The 19,076-nt window shown below is 43.7% G+C and overlaps 1 protein-coding gene across 1 annotated transcript; it reads left to right on the top strand.

Annotated features, from left to right (window-relative positions):
• Positions 1-1,262: 1,262 nt before the first annotated feature.
• SLC35A1 (solute carrier family 35 member A1) lies at positions 1,263-18,246 on the top strand. Its single transcript, XM_059468337.1, has 8 exons — positions 1,263-1,491; positions 5,119-5,296; positions 10,440-10,599; positions 10,958-11,110; positions 12,433-12,499; positions 15,736-15,912; positions 16,310-16,444; positions 17,692-18,246. Exons 1-8 carry the CDS (start codon positions 1,263-1,265, stop codon positions 17,820-17,822), a joined length of 1,230 nt encoding a protein of 409 aa, XP_059324320.1. The 3' UTR covers positions 17,823-18,246.
• The last annotated feature ends 830 nt before the right edge of the window (positions 18,247-19,076 follow it).

Genomic DNA, 19,076 nt, shown 5'->3' with positions numbered 1-19,076 from the left:
TTGTTGAAATACTGTCTTTAAGTGAAAAAACTTACCCCAGGTGAGTCACTCAAATGTCACAGCTCCAGCTTAGAGCAGAATTGTCAAGAAGGCAAAACCAACAAAATGAAACCAGTCTGGGTCCTTGGGCCTGTCTGTTTGTGCTGGCATTAACCCAGCCCAATGAGTGCAGACCAAGGCTGGGAGGTTAAGAAGAGGGCTTCTGTCTTGGGTGGTTCTGACACCCTTTTAGGACTCTAGCAATTTCTTGGCTAAACAGTGTACTGGTGAGCACACTGCAAACCACAGAACCTGACTTCAGGGGCCCTTTTTGAAAGCTTTTGCTTGTGTTTGAAAAACTAAAGCACAACAGAGAAAAAGTTTTTAGCTTTATGTCACTGTGGCAAAGAATTATATGCCAGGTCTGATCAATGCAACTGCAGATGGTATTTCTGTTTGTGAAAACACAAATTAATGACAATAAAGACTTCTCAAGCTGCTGTCTGCACAATGTCCAGGTGCACAACTGTGATTGCATAGGGCATACAAAATCTTTTTTGTGTGTGTGCATTGTGATGCAGTGTGGTTTCCTGGCTTGTAGCTAGACAAGATTGTGACAATGAAGATTCAAGCTGCTGAGTGATTTTTCTGTGGCATTGTGCAGGATAGCACTCTGTTGTTGTTTTCCAAGGTATTTGGTTTCAGTTTTAAAAGTTACACAACAGGGACTAATCCCCAAAGCATTATTAAAAAAAACAACAAAGGAGTGTAAGGGGAGCACTAAGAAAGAACTTTGCTAAATTGTTTTTGACTACGTGGTTTTCTCTGTTGGGAAAATAAACTAATCAGTAGCAGCTAGATGTGCTGTTCCTCCATGTTTTTAAATTATGAGCGGTCACCAATGATTAGACTTATTAAAATATCAATGCAATTACTAGCTGCAGCTCTTTTATTTTTTCACAGAGAAAAATACCCTGTCACTTCTTTATATTGCTGTGATCTCTCTATATTATCATAATTTGCTTTGAGGCTTTTATGTTACAGTTCTTACCAACAAACTGGTATTTCAAGAATCCAGAAATACATTTTGTTTAAAAGTAAGCCGATGATTGAAATTTCATTTTATCCTACTTTGTTATTTTCCACTGGAGAAGGTACTGCAGTGCTGTAAAATACTGGGGAATACAACTGTAACCTCCATCTCGGTTTTTCTCGCGGCAGAAGCGTGTCGGTGGCTACGAGCTTGCTCCTGGCAATGAGAAAGACGCGTGTGAGATTCCTGGATGTTTGCTGCCAGTGAAACAGCGGCGGAACGCGGCCGGGTGGAGCAGGATGCTCTCCAGGATATCCAGACGGGACGGAGCTCGACTCGATGGTTCGGCGCGGCCGGCGGGGCGCTCTGGGCGGCCCCGCCGCACTCTATGGTGCGATGGGAGGAGCGGCGGGGCACGGCGGGCGGCCCCGGCCCGGCAGTCCTGAAGCCTTCGGCGAGCACCATGTCGCCTCCGAAAGGTAAGGCCGGCGGTGCGGGTGCCCGGCGGGTCCCGCGGCTCCCGGTGGGCGGCACGGCCGGAGAACGGGGGCAATTTCCACCCGCTTTCCCAAGAGGAAACGCGACCTGCGCGCAGACTCCCCCTGCCTCCCCCGTGCCAGAGGGAGTGGAACTGTCCTCCGCGCTGGGGGCTGTGGCACCGGGCGCCACCACCGCGGGAGAGAAGGGGTGGAAGGGGCTACGCGGAGCTGCGGAATCGCGCTGGGGAGGGGCTCTCCCCGCCTGCTTTCCCGCCCTCCCGCTCTCCTCCCGCCGCCCGGGAGCTTCTCCTCGCGGTGTGGCACCGCTGCCTTCCCGGCGTGTGGGGGGCGGGTGCTCCCGGTACGGGGCTTGCCGGGTCCCCGGGACGCCTCCACCTTTAGGATTCGCCACAGTCGCGTCTCCCCCTCCACCAGTTCCCCTCTGACCGTGCCGCAGCATCTTTGGGGCTTATCCCGAGGCGCGGGCGGTCAGTGCGCAGGGACATCCCCTGCGCCCACCCTGTGGGCACCGCAGGTGTCCCTGGAAACGCCGCCGCACCCAGGTGCATATTGGAGTGTGCTTAGGTTGCACATTAGGAGGAATTTCTCCACAGAAGGGATGATTAGTTGCTGGAATGGACTGCCCAGGAAGGTGGTGGAGTCACAATCCTTGGAGATGTTTAGTTGCTGGAATGGACTGCCCAGGAAGGTGGTGGAGTCACAATCCTTGGAGATGTTTAAGGAAAGACTGGATGCGGCACTTCGGGGTACAGTGTAGTTCACTTGGCGATGTCCGGTCAAAGGTCAGACTCGATGACCCCAGACGTTTTTCCCAACCTAATTTATTTCCTGATTCTCAGGGATACTGTGTACAGCGAGGCCAGAGCCCACATGGTCCCGAAGCCAGAACCTCGGGCAAGCCAGGAGGGCTTCAATCCGCCAGGACGGCGCCGCCTGCCCTTCTTCCAGCTCGCCCATGGAGGGCCTTGCCCGGGGCTCCCCAGCCCCGGCGGTGGCTTGGCGGGGCCTGGCGGGGTGAGGGGCAGGAGGGTCCCGGCAGGGTGAGGGGCAGGAGGTTCCCGGCAGGGTGAGGGGCAGGAGGGTCCCGGCAGGGTGAGGGGCATGAGGGTCCCGGCAGGGTGAGGGGCAGGAGGGTCCCAGCAGAGTGAGGGGCATGAGGGTCCCGGCAGGGTGAGGGGCAGGAGGGTCCCAGCAGAGTGAGGGGCAGGAGGGTCCCGGCAGGGTGAGGGGCAGGAGGGTCCCGGCAGGGTGAGGGGCAGGAGGTTCCCGGCAGGGTGAGGGGCAGGAGGGTCCCGGCAGGGTGAGGGGCAGGAGGGTCCCGGCAGGGTGAGGGGCAGGAGGGTCCCGGCAGGGTGAGGGGCAGGAGGTTCCCGGCAGAGTGAGGGGCAGGAGGGTCCCAGCAGAGTGAGGGGCTGGAGGTTCCCGGCAGAGTGAGGGGCAGGAGGTTCCCGGCAGGGTGAGGGGCAGGAGGCTCCCGGCAGTGTGTGCCGGGCGCCTGCCACCCCAAATTACCGGGCAGGCAGCGGGCTGTGCTCCCGTGCCAGGCTTGGCCCGGGGCTGCCTTCCAGGAGCCCTGGCAGAGCCCTGAGATCAGCCGTGGAGATGTGTGGGAGGCTCACACTTTTATCCTGAGGCTTTTGGCCCGTCTGGTCCCTTTTTGCCAGAAATAATTTCATCCAGGTGGGATTTACTGGGAAAAAAACCAAAAGCTTCTTCCAGCTTTTCTTTTCTTTAGGCAGGTGTAAGTTCAGATTTATTCAGCAGAAGTTATGGGTGCCCCAGCTATGCTTTCTTCTGCTCCCCTTGCTGCACTGGTGCTGATGCAGACATGGGAGCCAGCCGAAGAAATGTCCAGGCCAAAAAGGAATTACAAATACCTTTTTACATAATGCTGGAACTATCTAGTCTAGATACTAGATTTGTTATGTCTTGCTGCCTTTGGCTTATCCAAGTTTGCAAACCATTGTCAAATTGGGGCTTTTTTTTTTTTTAAGAGTAGTTACTAGAGGCAAGGATGAAGTTTAGCTTTAGTTTGGTGGTGCATAGACTTAAAATCTTCGTGTGTCAAATCACAGCATTAATATAATTTCTGTCAGCACTGAAACATCATTTGAAGATACGTTTTTGTAAAACCAGATGGGGTTAGTTATATTTCCCGGTTGTCCTTGTATTTCCTCCCCACAATCCAAATTTAATTTAAAAATGGGTTACAGCTTGTAAGTCTCTTCTAAGCATTGTTAGTCCAAAAACTAATTGCCTCTACCTTTTAAAAGTGGTTACTGACGTGGATAAGATTTTTATCTATGAGGAAGTAGCTAATTTAAATGATTGCAGTGGCAGGAGGTATTAACTGTACCTTGCAGAAATGTTATGCAATTGAAAACATCTCTGGTTTGAAAGTAACATGAACCAAAGCATTGGTCGACTCATTCCTTTTTTAAATGAACAAAGTTATTACAAAACTACTTATCCTCTATCTCAATCCCTAATCAGCAGAGGAATACAAACTTACACCAATTAAAACACCTTTCTTTAGGGTATTTAGAACATGACAGTGGCCCCAAAGGTGCTGCTGAATGACCAATACCCACCAGAGAGATGCCAAGCATAACAATCTGCCAGTGCGAAAAAGGATTTTGTAGAAGCCACACATTGGCTGATGTCTCGTGGTGGGCTTTGCCTTTGTGCAGAGAAATCCCATTTGGAGTTGTGTGCTGTTCTCCCAGCTGGTTCAGATGCAGGCTCAGCATTTCCTGACCTGGGAGTGCACTGGAGTGGCCTGATGGAGCTCTCAGGCCTTGGAGGAGTGTGGATGGATGAAAAACTGCCGTCTTCCAGGGACCTTGGACAGGCTAACTCCAAAATTTTGCAGGATGGTAGTTGGTCCAGGTCAAAACTGTTACAAGTGTTGCTGCTGTTGTAGGAATACATCAGTGGGGAAGACAGAGGGGATAACACAAATGATACACAGTCCTTGTGTGATTTAATTTTCTTCAAGAGCCGTAACCTTAAACCTTTCCACAGGGATTTTTTCAAGAAAGTCCTTCAGTCCTTTGTGTGAAGAGCCATCACCATTCAGAGCAAAATCTTCTTTTACTAACTTGAGTGGAAAATAGGGCTGACAGAAACGCTGCCTTTTTTATTAAGATTTGCTAGATTTCTTTGCTTATATTGAACTTTTCCTCTCTTTTTGCTTTTGCTAATCTGCCAATGCTCTTTGTGTCAGAGTTCAGTATATTACATGAGGAGGAGCAGATGCCATTTCAGAGTGAGTGCCTACTGTCAGCTAGAGAGCAGGAAAGCACTGAGAGAGTTTTTGATTGTTATTAGATAAATGTTAATGTATGATTAGTTTTTTCTAGAATGAAGGATGATTACAAGGGCAAGAGAGCATCTCATTTTCAAACACTTGGGGTTCCTGTACAAGCTTCTTTGAGAAGGCTGTAAAATTTAACCAAATTTTTTTTATGGAAAGTGTTTCCTAACATTGTAATTATTGTCTGCTGACACAGTGGTATTCGATACACACCTCCAGCTGGAGAACACACTGTTTCAGTTCTTAAATGAAAATGGGGGTCACACTGAGTCTCCCTCTGTTTGTTTCAGAAAATGTCAGCTTGCTGTTCAAGCTGTACTGCCTCACGGTGATGACCCTGGTTGCTGCCACGTACACGGTGGCACTGCGGTACACCCGGACAGTGGAGACAGAGCTCTACTTTTCAACAACAGCTGTGTGTGTCACTGAAGTTATCAAGCTGTTCCTGAGCCTGGGCATCCTGGCTAAGTAAGTGTGGGAGTGCTGATCAGTGTTTTGAAAACCAGTCCTTGCTTCTAACCTCAGATTCTCGGGTCCTGAAGTGCAGGTATGTTTGAGAATGTGGCTGGATAATGGTGCTGTGGAAGGGTAATTTAGAGCAGGTTAGAGCTTGTGAGTCCTCATCAACTGAAACGGCTTTGTACACAGCACAGTATTCAGGTGTACCTTTCTACATATTTTCTATTTTTGGAATCACTTCAGAGTGTCAGCATGGATTATCCATGATGTTTTGGTCTTTAAGATGTTGGTGTAGATGAAAGTCGGACTTTGATCATCTACTGTGAGCCATCATCTGCTGAGTTACATAAAATTCTAACTAGTTAAAATTCCTACTCGTAAATTTTCCCAAACAATGTTACAGACAGACATTTTGCTGTCTCTAATAATCTGCTAGCCAATACTGAAAGGCTGTGATCAAAAAATAGTAGTTTCTGTAATCGCAGACTGCTGCTAAGAACTAGAACTTTAGTCCATGCAAGAGCATCTCAGGTATGGAGGCTATCAGTCTGCTGCCTTTTCTCCTTTTTGGCTTCCTAGGAAGAATCTTTATATTCTAGGAATATAAAGATTTTTTCTATATTTTCTCTTTTTCTATTTTTTTCTATTTTCCAAAGCCCAGTTCTTGCTGCTGTGATAGAATTTGTTCTTTTAGGGTGTCTGTCTCTCTTTGTGGCTTGTGGTACATCAGAAGGCTGGCTGTTATGTGCTCATGCAGTCACATGATGTACTTCAGATTTTCATCAGCTCTTTGCCTCTTAACACACAAATGGCATTTTACTTGCTTTAGAAGTGAGGTGATATTTGAATTTGGTGAGGCAACTGTGACAAACTGCTTTTTTTCTTTAACCTTTCATTAAATGGAATGTGTTAGAAAAGGCAGATATGTCCAGTGGGGAATGTCTGTTTTTCTTTACATGCACCCTGGACACCCTGTCAGCACAAAATGCTGGCAGAAATGACTCTGCTGACACGTGGTTCTGCTGTGGCTCTCACTGTTGTGACCAATGAGGATTCCACTTCCTCTCTGGAGACTGAAGCAGCCCATGCTTCCCAATAGTGAGGGTAGAGAGCTACCTGTGGGCAGCCTCACCTGTGTGGGTAATTTGTCAAATCTTGTGCACCTGGGACTCAGGCTGTTTGTAGTATACCTAGTGCAGCAGGGTAAGCAATCCCTTTTGTTAAGGGTCTGTAATACTTTGTTCATTAAATGTATGAATGGTCTTTTTTACTTGAAATAATTAAAAACTAAGTTATGTTTAACTCAGAAAGAAGTCTTAGCATGTTGATGTTTTCAGAACAGCCCAGCACAGCAAAAAGTGTCTGTAGCCCATTATTTTCCCTTTGTCAGCAGAGGATGTGTGGAATGGAAGTGTAGCCAAGGGGGCAAGCATGGGCTGAGCTTCCCTTAGCTTGTGGCAGTAACTTTTGGAGCCTGTTGTTTTGTGTTGACAGATGTGATGAATAATCTTTCCTCCTTCATTTTGCTTTTCATAACTCTGTAGATCTGCGTTTTCATCACTGGTTTATTTTCTAAGCCAGGAGCCCTAGTTTAATTTTTCTGGGATCATCATAGTACCCATCCTTAGAGCATTTCCAGCATTGTTACATCCCTTTGGAAACAGGATCCAGAGCTGCATGCTGTAGTCAGGATATGAATATGCCATGGCAGAGAATGAAGTGTGTTCTCTCTCAGCCTCAGTTCCTTTCCTAAGGGTTCTGCTCATTTCTCTGAAGCTGATGCCATCCTTGAGCTGGTGCCATCCAAGAACTACTTGCATTTTTTTGCCAGGTCTCCATAACTAGATGAGAGAGAGTTGCTGTAATTTAGGGGTGGTCATTTCTTATGGTTCTTTCTCATTCATTGACACCTGAGCCTTATTTACCAGTTAAAATGGGAAGAATCAGATTCACTGAGCTGTTTGGGGCTTATAAGGTCTATTCTGATCTGGTCAGCTGGTGGGGTTTTTCCTCCATAGCTGAGGGAGAGATGGGCACCAGCAGACACTGTTCATCAGGCCAAGCTCACCTCTCCTTGGTAAAGTGTCTGGCATACTGATGGGTCCAGAAGTTGCCAACTTTCTAGTAACCTCCTCTTCCAGATCACTTATGAATATGCTGAACAGCATCAATTCCAGCACAGCTTCTTTCCCTGTCTCCTTTACAGCTTCCTTCAGTTTTAAATCCTAACCAATTTGTCTCACCCCAGGTAAGGTGCCTTTGTAGTTCAGTAACCAGACCTGTTTTTTTATTGTACAGCAGCATACATTTGTGTGGGTACCTTTGCTTTTTGAAAGAGATAGCACTGGTAACTGCAGTGTACAGGGTACTAGAGTACAACTCTCCCACAGTTCCAGCTGCCAAGTTTGTTTTCTTACACATTATTACATGATGCCTTCACTGTTTACTCTTAAGGCATCTCCTGGAGGGCACATTGAATGGATGAATGCCAAAGAATTGTCTTTCAAAAGAGAAGCTTATGATAGTTTAAGCTGTGCTAATTGTTAACTGAAGTATCCTCTCCATTTCTCATGCTTATTTAAAGTCCTGTTCACCATCTGGTAATAGCATTTGCTACATTCTTAGCTGGTACATAACTACTTAGTCATGGATGAAGAAAAGCAGAGCTGTTTTGCAAACTCTAGTTTTAACTTCAGCTTTTCTAACAAATGTGTTTTTCTGTTGCATAAGTGATAGTTATTAGTATCTCTCACATCTTCATACTTAGAAACTGGCTTTGTCAATGGGGTAATGAATTTATGAAAGGAGAAATGGCTTTAAAGTGGAAGAAAATAGGTATTAGGAATAAATTCTTTAGTGTGAGGGTGGTAAATCTCTGAGACAGGCTGCCCAGAGATATTGTGGATGCCCCAACCCTGTAGATGTTCAAGGCCAGGCTGGATGGGGCTTGGAGCACACTGGTCTAGTGGAAATTGTGTCTGCCCATGGCAGGGAGGTTGAAACAAGATGATCTTAGGGTCTCTTCTAACCTGAACCGTTCTACAAAGAAAATTGATAATGTTTTAAAATTCAAACCTAGATCAACATCAAGAAAGCTGAATTCAAGCTAGATAATTGTTTATTTTCTAATTCGATCTTGCAGTGTACTTCTTTGAACCTAATTTTACATTATCAGCTGTACATGGAGGTTTGCTTTAAGTTGTGTTTTGGCCATGTACTGAATTCAACCTACAGTTAGAGATTGCTGGTAAGTGCCTGCTTCAGAAAGCACATCCACTGCACAGATGAACTATTAGATAGTTTAGCTTCTTGTCCTCAGAATCTAAAGGGAAGGTGGTGATTATTAGGCACATGTTATTCTTCATTGCTGAGATTTTGTTCTTGAAGTCAAAGTAGACAGAAGTTACTATTGCTGCTGTGACTTTAAAAATGTGATCAACAAATTCACTGAGCGTGGTCTGGAACATAAGCTGTTTAAAAATTATTTTAAAAATTAGTTTTAAATTATTTTAAATATTGTTTTATAGTTTAAGTATTATTTTCTTGTTTGACAGCCCACCTTAGTATCAATGAATAGAAGATGTTAGAAGATGTTATTCCTCTGTGTTTTGTTTTTTTTTTACTTCTTATTTTCTTAGAGTAGAACCACATCTGTGCTAAATATTTTATTTTCAGTTAGACATTTGAGATAGAAGTACTTTAGTCCAGGTGTACTTGGCAATGACCCAATTTTCTTGTACATCTTTTCTCCCAATCCTAGACAATGTAATAAATACATTCAGAAATTGAACAAACCAAAAAAATCTGCCCATAACATCAATGGCTCCTAACATTTTATACAGTTCTGTATCTAGTGCAATTAACCATGGTGAGCTGTAGCATGAACTCTTCCCCTTTCCTGTACTGCAGACTTCACTTTAAGTGCTATTTGTCCATGGATTTTCTTGTCACAGTTATTCTCTGTGGACAGACATGTCTGGTTTTCAGTGTGTTCTTTCTGTTACGGAAAAATGCAAAAAGAATCCATTGCAGCTGCCTCTGCCTAACAACTGCTCTCCCTACAGGGGAAAATAAAAGAGTAAATGCTTGGTGCAAGTAGGGAGGAAGGCAAGGAAGGAGAGAAATTTGGATGGAAGGATCATGAGAGGGTAAAGCCTGTAAATCTTCAGAGAGGAAGAGTTGAACAACTGGAGTGCAGAGTCAGTGGTTGATCAGGAAAGGAAAAAATATGCTGAAACAAGGTGGTTAAAGCTATTCATACAAGTGTGCAATAGAAACACAAGGAAAATTAAATTCAAGAGCAGTACAGCTTACAAGTTGAAAGGCCTGTGAGAGGGGGCAGGAATGATTTGGGATGTTGGTATTTGTCAGTGCTAAGCGAGAGAAGATTGGAAATGGGAGCTGTGGGAGAACTGGGAAGAGGACTGAAGCAGCAGCAACAAGTAAGCAGCAAATGTCAGATTGATGTACAAGCAATGAGGGAGTACCAGTAATGCAGAGGGCAGCTGTGAAAAGCTGAGCAGCAAACTGCAAAAGCAACCAGCAGCAACACGTTCTTCCCCATTGCCTGCTCCGTCACACACTGAAATTACTTGGAGGAGAGGTGTGAAAGGCAAAGACAGGGACAGGTGACAGGGAGCCCCCACACACCCGCCAGCCTCTTCATGTGTGTGCTGCTGCTGGCCCAGCCTCTCCCACAGCACAGGTGAGACTGGGAGCCCATGGCTGACTGAGGAATGAGAGGTTTCTCTAGGTAAGAAGTGTGCAAGGGTACAATCCTTTTTTGATTGTACTGTGAGGCCTAGTTTAAAGGGGATCTGGAAAATCATGGACATTTAACATCACACACAAACATTAATACCCAGTAAAAAAGGGGAGATGTGAACAACAGCCTTCTGTTCCACTGCCTATATTGGCACACTGCTACACATTAATGCATCAACTTCCTGATTCCATAATGTTTCTCTCACCTTCAGGGCTTTCTACTTGTTGAAAACCTCACTTGTTTTTTGCCAGTTAACCTTTTTTTTCTTTTATGAACAGAAAGTACAGCTGATCGTGGAAGACGAATTTTCAGCCCTCCCAAGGGATTCATTGATTTGATTTCTGTTTTAAAATACCAGTTTAGGAATGCCCTCCTAATATTTTGCAGAGAAACTGGAAGTCTGACAAGATTAATAACATCTTTAAAAGAAAATGTATTCGGAAGTCCTAAAGAACTGCTGAAATTAAGTGTTCCATCTGTGGTGTACGCTGTCCAAAACAATATGGCATTCGTGGCTCTTAGCAACTTGGATGCTGCAGTCTACCAGGTAATACAGGTTTCTGTCAGTAGCAGACCTGGAAATATATTTCTCTTTCCAGGTTTATTAGGCATGTGTCAGGTATCTGCCTGGCATGCAGCACTCTCTTCAGCCTCAGTGTTAAAAGCGAAACTGTGCTTTGTTCCGTTCAGAACATACACTGTGCTGCAGAGCTCTGGCTTTCTGAGCCAAGCCACTCACTGCTAGAGTCACTTCAAATTCACATTGTTGTAGTTGGACATGGATGTGTAGGAAATCAATGAATATAAAAATCTGTCATTCTGTAGTTGAATTTTCTATCTTATTTTCTTGTTTTAGAGGAGTTTATGAAACCATGTCCTCTACACTACATTCCCATCTTTTCTAGGTGACATACCAGTTGAAGATCCCTTGTACAGCTTTATGTACTGTCCTGATGTTGAGCCGTACCCTTAGTAAGTTGCAGTGGTTCTCTGTCTTCATGCTGTGTGGCGGTGTTACCCTTGTTCAGTGGGAGCCTGCTCAGGCTACAAAAGTACAGGTAAGAGTTAAAATTTTCCCTCTTCAGGTAAAGAATAAATGGTGCTTGATCCTTGGCTTTCACCTTTCTGTGTACCAGTTCAGGCAGGCTTGTGGTATTGCTCTGGTCTCACTTTTTTGGAAATGCAAGGGATTGCTACAATTAGTATAAATTACCACAGCCACCATAACCTAATGCACCATCCTAGTCTGAGTAATAGATTGTTTCCAGCAGTTGGCCTTGAACTTTGTAATTGTTGGAACAGAGAACTTGGAATCAAAGCAGTGCAAGGAATTAGGAGCAAAACTCCAGTGTAGTGTGGGTATGTCATTTATACACACCCTTCAGAGGCACTGACCTAATACTGTTGTAGGGAGAAACAAGTGTCTTCTGTTTCTTAGGTCAGAGCTGCTGCTCAGCTGCATTAGTGGGAAAGGTAGGTCATGCCTCTGGGAGTGCTGGCCACAGCCAAGGGGACAGTGCCTCTGAGCACTGTGAGAGCACCCACAGAAAGGGAAACACCACCCAGCTACACTGAGCTGATCTGAGGGACAGCCCTAGATCAGCAAGGGCACGTGGTGCTGCAGTGAAATGCTAATAAGTTTGCTTTACTTAATGAAATAGCTCTGTGCCCTTGGTTTGGCTGGGAGAGAATTAAATTCCTTCCTAGTAGCTGGTTCAGTGCTGTGTTTTGGATTTAGTATGAGAACAATGTTGGTAACACTGGTGTTTAAATTGTGGCTCAGTAGTGCTTAACCATGAGGCCAGGGCTTTTCAGTGTTTCGTGCTCTGCCAGTGAGGAGGGGCACAAGAAACCAGGAGGGAGCACGGCCAGGATAGCTGAGCTGAACTGGTCAGAGGGATATGCCATACTATGCAATGTTACACCCACTATGGAAAATCAGGGAATTTGGCCAGGAGGAGCTGATTGCTGCTGCAGGGTGGGCTGGGCATCTGCCAGAAGGTGGTGATCAATTACTTTGTGCATCACTTAGTTTTCTTGGATTTTATATCTTTCTCTCCTTTTGTTAATACTAGAATTATTAGTAACTTTTATTTTGATGTAGTTATACTTAGTTTTCTTGGGTTTTATCTCTCTCTCTCTTTTTGTTAATAGTAGAATTATTAGTAATTTTTATTTTGATGTAGTTATTAAACTGTGCTTGTATCAACCCACAAGTTTACCTTTTGTTTTCAAATCTTCTCCCCATTGTGGGGCTTAGGGGGAATGAGTGAGGAGCTGGGTTGGTTACTGGCTGAATTTAAACCACAGCACTCTAGAATTGATTATTGTGAATGACTGAAGTGTTGTATCCTTTTTAAAATGATGGTTGATGTTGCAGGTGGAGCAGAACCCATGGCTAGGGTTTGGAGCAATTGCTGTGGCAGTGTTTTGCTCAGGATTTGCAGGTACGCTATTATTTCTGTATGTGGGCTGTATCTAAAGAACTGGAAAATTCTCAGTGCTTGAAACTGAACATTCTTCATTTGTTAACTGTCTTCCTCTAATAGTTTATTCCCTCTGCCCATAACTGCCTTCTACTTTTGGTAATTATGGCAGAGTCATAACCTAATTACTCCCATTGTCAAGCAAATGATAGGAGCATGTACCATTGGTTTTACACAATGCAACATAGAGGGCTGGTTTGCAATTGGAAGTGTCTTTCAGTGCTGTGAATAAGACTGTAGGGAGCAGCATAATGACTCACTCCATGCATTTAATTAATGTACATCAATTTTATAAAGTTTACTTTGCAGTGAATAGCTCCCCTTTGGTGATCACATGAAATACTTGCATTTTTTTTACAAGGGGAACTGAGCTCCTCACTCAGTTCTGTACCAGCTCAGCCCTGAAATACACACTGCCATAGTTCTGTAGGTGGAAAATGGGATGTAGAGGGAGCATGAGGAAGGCAGAGAGTTAGGGTAGTAGCAGGAAGCCTGGATAAACTCAGTGAAGGATTTTTGGTTTTGTTTATTTTTGCTTTGTTCTACCACCAGTGTCTCCTCTCAGTGTAGTTTTTTCTCTGGCTTCTGGAGAAGGACACTAAAACTTTGGGACAAGTGAACTGGTGCTCAGAAACAAAGAAATGCAAATTACTTGTTAATTTGAAATTTGGCTCACAGGGGCATATTCCCCTGACTGTAAACTGGATTCTTCTCCTCTCCCCTGTGAAAAACAAGGTACTATCCACCTCTAGTACTGGAAAATCTTGCAAGAATGATCTTGTGCTGTGCATAAATGCTCATTACTCATGGAAAAACATTCTGGTAGGTATAGGAGGAGAGTGTCATTCTTATTTGGTGTCATTTCAGTAAAATAGGCACTTTGAAGCAGAAATACTAAATAAAACTATGTAGAGCTCAGTCAGCTTTTCCTGGAAGGTTATGAATTTCCTCATTTAAATAGGTGCTCCAAAGCTGCAAGACAAAATACAGCCTTCAGTCTCCTAAAACTCCTGCTTTCCCAGATAATGTGGGCCAACAGCTGTGCTTCCAAAGGCCTGCAAATTCAGAGCACTGACAGGCTGGTGCAGGCAGCTTAGACACTTAGGGCTTTCTTCTCCTGCAAAAGGATTGCAGCTTGGGTTTCCTTGCTGACAGCTGAAGCTCTGGGGCAGCTGGGAGGGACTGACTGTGTGCTTCATCCACAGAGCTCCTTGTGCCCTTGGGGCTTTACATGTTGAAAGCATAAATTCTTTTCAAATTCCCTTCCTGTTCTTCCTTCCCACGCTCACATGAAGCAGTTATTTTGCCGTTAGACCTCCAGTTTCTGGACTGACCATGTTTTACAGAGTCAACATTAGTCCAGCAAAATGCAAAAATGGTTGTGTGTCACTTAGAGATGGAAAAGAAGCTTTTTCTTCAAATTGCTGATCCTGTGATAATTTCCAAGTATCCAGGGCCCCAGCAATGCTTTTAAAAGTATTGGAGGGATAATTTAATGGCAAATCCTTTGTGACTTAAAACAGTTCTGAGAAGTAGGTTCTCCTCATCAGCCCCCATTCTTTCCTTCTTCTTGCCTAGTGGATTTGTGAAATGTGTATTCACAAATCTAGTAGCATAGTTTTGTTGATTTGCCTACTGTTTTCTCAGTTTATAGCATTTACAAGTATGGTTCATACTCAAGCCAAATTTCTGTTATGTTGATTACACCTCATTGTGCTCTCTGGGTCTTCTCAGGGGGCAGAAATCTCAAGGTAATTTTTCTGGGTTATTTTAAAGGCTGCAGTCATTAACAGTACTAGTTTGTTGTTGTTTTTTAAATTTCAAAAATTTATATTCTTATGAGATAATACAATATTTCCTTAGTTTTATACTTATTTGAACCCCTGGTGTATAAATCTGCCTTCTCATTTATTCACCATAAGTACTCACTGTATTCTATTAAATTATAAATTGGATTTTTCACTAATAAAAGAGTAGAAAGACCTTCCCTGCAGCTGATTCGGGGATTTTTGTGGGGGGGAAGGGGTGTGTGCCTAGGGCTTCTAACACAGGGATCTTTGTGCCACCTTTGTTGGTTCCATATGAGTTTCTCACATTGTACGAAGGATGGTGTGTGATACTAATCACCAATAAACTTCCAGTCAATAGGGCTCTCACCAGAAGGCCATGGAAGTCACTGGTAAGAGTCCTGCAAACTGCTTTCTTTGTTTTGAAATGTAGAGGAAGTTCCAGAGCTTGGAAGAGTCCTGATTGGGTGAGCAGTGGTTAAAAAGGCAGGTGGTGAGGGCCTTGCCAAATGTCTGCCTCTTAGTCTGACAAATGCCTCCCAAGTAGAATAATGAAGAAGTATTTGGGGAGTTTCAGTAATGCAAAGCAAAAAATAATGCTCTTCAGTGTAGTATCAAGAGCTAGAGCTTTAGATTCAAATGAATTCCACTTCCTCAAAACCAACCTGTATTTTCAATTAGCAGAAGGCCTTGGTTTTGATTTGCACTTGTAATCCCCTGAAGCTGTGGTTTCAGAACGAGCTGCTCTGCCAAGTGCTCTGGCAGCACAAAGCTCTTGAGTTTTCAGTTTCAGTACTGAGGTAATACAGATCCTCCCAGACCCTACCCTCCAAAAAAAAACGGACTAAAATAAATCTAAAACTTAAATCAACACAAAATTATTTTCATGGAGGCTGTGGATTAAAAAGGGGTAGAGAAAGGAAAGGGTAAGGATAAAGGGTAAGGATAAGGAGTGAGGGAGACCTTCCCGCTGAGTCAAAGCGGATCCCCTTGCTAAACTTTGCCCTGGACTTGACCAATGGCTTAGGCCTGAAGGTTTTAACTGCACTTAAACCTAACTAATTGAAACAAGTTAACAAAAGATTCTATGAGACAACAGTGACTCCTTATAGGGCTCAGTTAGTTACAAATCTGAAGAACTTGAGAATGTAAGAGAGGAACATTCACCGTCCCTTTGCCGTAGCATACTCGTGCTCACCCAGATATAAAGGAGTTTGTACAAGGGTTGAGCCTTGTGGAGTGACGGCACCAACCCTGGATCCATCACTGGTGTTCAGCAGTGGTCTTCCACAGACAGTGACCTTGAGAGATTGCTGGCTCCAAGAGGTTGTCTGGTTTTGAAATGCAATAAACCATGAATCATTCTTCTCACTGAAATATTTTCGGGTTTCTGTTTGTTTTTTTTTTCAGGAGTTTATTTTGAAAAGGTGTTAAAGAGTTCAGATACTTCCTTGTGGGTGAGGAACATTCAGCTGTACTTATCTGGGATTGTGGTGAATTTATTTGTTGTGTACATGTCAGATGGAGCCAAAGTTCTTGAGAAAGGGTTTTTCTATGGCTACACATACTACGTCTGGTTTGTTGTCTGTAAGTATCTTGTGGGTTTTGTCTTTGACATTGTTTTTCTTCTTTAACAATGATACAACTGATTGCAGGACGTTACAACTTCAGTATGACACACTCTTAACTGTGTTTTGAGGAATTTTATTTAAAAGTACTATTTTCTTGGAAGTTATTCACTTACCCAATATAAAATTGTGCTGAAACAGCAGCCTAAATAATTGACTAGCAGGGAGATCATTTAAAATTAGTTATATCTTATTTACAGGATGCCATGTAGACATCCCATTCCCCTGAATGATCTATTAAATCATTAATTAGGACAATGTAGCCCAAAGTAGGAGCACACTAGTGGAGTAAAATGCATCATTTCAAGAGTAACCTACTACACCTGTACTTATGGTAACACCCTATCTGCTTCCAGTTCTGGCCAGCGTGGGTGGCCTCTACACCTCGGTGGTTGTTAAGTACACAGATAACATCATGAAAGGCTTTTCTGCAGCGGCTGCCATTGTTCTCTCTACTGTGGCATCAGTCATCCTCTTTGGCCTCCAGATAAGTAAGTGCCTTTTTGCCTTTGATTTGATGGCTGTGCATGTTCCCTGCCTGCCCAGCCTGCTGCACGCAGCTCCTACCAAAGCCAAACCTCGCCATTTTTCTGGTTTTAGCTTCAGGTCTTCTCCAGAACTCCTGTGCACTAATGCATCATCGGTCCCTGTTGTGGTGCACAAAGGTGCCTGATGGCTCTGCTTTCAAAGGCTTTGTTCTTTCAGAGGCATCTGCAATTTCAAACAGAAAGAACCTTTCTGCTTTAAACAGCTTTATTTTCATGCATCACTTTCTGATGCAGTTTATGAGTGATACAGCTGTTTACAGGTTATTATTTCTTGTTAAGTACAGCCAGTGCCAAATTAATTCCTCAGCTGTTTCTTCAAGGGCTTTACACATCCCTAATGAGTTACACCCAGTACTGCATTAACTTTTACTTTCTCCATCTGCTGTAGACACCACGAGAGAAAGTCAAAGAGCAGCTGGGGTTGTACCTGACTGATGTGCTGAATGTCTTTGAGAGGAAACAGCAGATGGCTCTGGGCTGTTCTGCAATTTTCTCCCCAGTCGAGTCTGTGTCTGATACTGTGCCCAGCACTCCTGCTCAGTCCTTCACTGTTGACTTGTGGGTAGTTTCCTACCTTAACCCAAAGATGGTGTGGGAAAACTAGCTTTTTGATGTAGTATTAGTGAGACAAAACTTAAGGAAAGTTTGCATAAAACATAATCAGTGTTTGTCTACAAGAGAGTACCATAAAGCAAGGGATGAAAACATTTTAAAAACTTACTTGGGCAGTGTTTTCTTGACAGTTGACACAAATCAAACCTGGACTAATAATCTTTCTGTGAAAGCCTCATTAATAGAGTTTCTTAATAACTCTGTCTAGACATGGAAAGGCAAAAAAGGTGTTATCACAGGGCATTTTATTACATCCCCTGGCTTTTTATGATTAAAGTTTATTGTGATGTAAGCCTCTACAGATGGCGCCTGGGACTGCAGGAGATGCTTTACTCTTGCTTTTATGACCACCACCACCACATTCTTACTATGAGACCAACTGGAACTGTGTGGGGATTGTAAACACTCAAGAGATCCCAGTGACAGAGGATGAAGCTAAATGCTGTGACTTATCAAGTTTGCTGTCTTGTTTAGTTTTGGGTAATTTCAATACTGTTGTCCAGACAGCATAACTTACATGGCTTGCTGAAGGTTTCTTATATGAATGTATTTATTTAAACTATTTTGTCTCCTTTCAGCTGTTACCTTCTCCCTGGGTGCTCTCCTGGTGTGTATTTCTATTTACCTCTATGGATTACCTCGACAAGACACCACAAAAATCCAGCCCTCAGAGACTAAAACCTCTAAAGAGAGACTTGCTACTGTGTGATGTCCATGAAAGTGGACAGATGGACAAGAAAAAAAATAGACTTTTAAAAAGACTGCTTTTTTTTTTCAAAATTAGCCTTAAGCTAGTCATGAAATGGTGTAAGTGGGAAGACTAAAAGCAGAAGTTAGTTCTGTTTTACATGAGGAGTTTCCAGTGGCTGACACTGAGGCTACACTGCAGCTGAGGAGCTGGCTGGGTACTTTATGGAAGGTATTCTTCATTCACATCGACAATGAAGAGTCTCATTTACAGGGAAAACCCAATGAAGGAACTGATCACTCAATTGTATATAATGTATATAATGGAGGGAAATTGGTTCTTTGTGTATTTGATAAACTGTCTTGCTCTTTGAGGGCAGAAATGCCTGAAAAGCTTCATAAAAAAAACTATTAAAAAAGCAACTACTGCCACCATTTTCACTTAAGATACTTGGCAATTGCAGTTTGATTAATGACAGGAAGAGTTCCTCTCCTAGGCACTAAGCACGAGATGATTCAACTCTACAGGGAATACCCTTGCTTTGAGCATCACCTACCTCAGAGTGACTACAGGTAGCCCTTCTTGTTTGGTTTAAAAAGTCAGATGAAAGACTCTGAAACTGTGGCTTTCCTTTTACTCTTTAAGTGTTTTTTTTAAATTCAGCTGTAGGTGCTAAAGGGATCTTCTATGCTTAGTATAGGGGAAGGTTTTTACTTGTTCCTGTACCTCTGGCTCAAGTGTAAATGAAGTTTCTGTCTAGAAGATCTTTTCTCTCTCAATCTCTCTGCATACAGATGCTTGAAAAGGGTTTCTGTAATGCATGCTCACCTTTAATTTATCAGTGCCAACTGTGCAACTTCAACCTCCTTCCTCATCTTCTGAGCCTTCCAGATATTTCAACTCTGCGTTGAGGGAGAACTGACCCTGGCACCTTTGGGCAACTTGTTGACATTCACAGTGGAGTTTCATGCTCTTGGCTACATTTCTTTAAACAGGAATTGTTTTACTTGAAAGTGGGGCATGTTAAACACAGCAGTAACAAACATGCCTAAATTCTCTTCAAGTGGGAGAGGATGGTCCCTTCTGCCTTTTGCCAAGTGTTCCACTACAGTGTTGCTCTTGGGAGTCAAGGCTGCCATGGTGGAAGGTATTTCCAGGCACCTGCAGGACCTCACGGGTGCTGCCCCACCTCTCTACAGCAATGTGAGGCTGAGGGGTGCCAAGCAGCACCTGCCACGTCTGCCTGTGTGCTGAGGGAACACTGCTTCCTGTTCC

The sequence above is a fragment of the Ammospiza nelsoni genome, chromosome 3 (genome assembly GCF_027579445.1).
Source record: "Ammospiza nelsoni isolate bAmmNel1 chromosome 3, bAmmNel1.pri, whole genome shotgun sequence".
NCBI classification, from domain to species: domain Eukaryota; kingdom Metazoa; phylum Chordata; class Aves; order Passeriformes; family Passerellidae; genus Ammospiza; species Ammospiza nelsoni.
The sequence above is the reverse complement of the archived record's forward strand: the minus strand, read 5'-3'. Positions and strand labels throughout refer to the sequence as shown.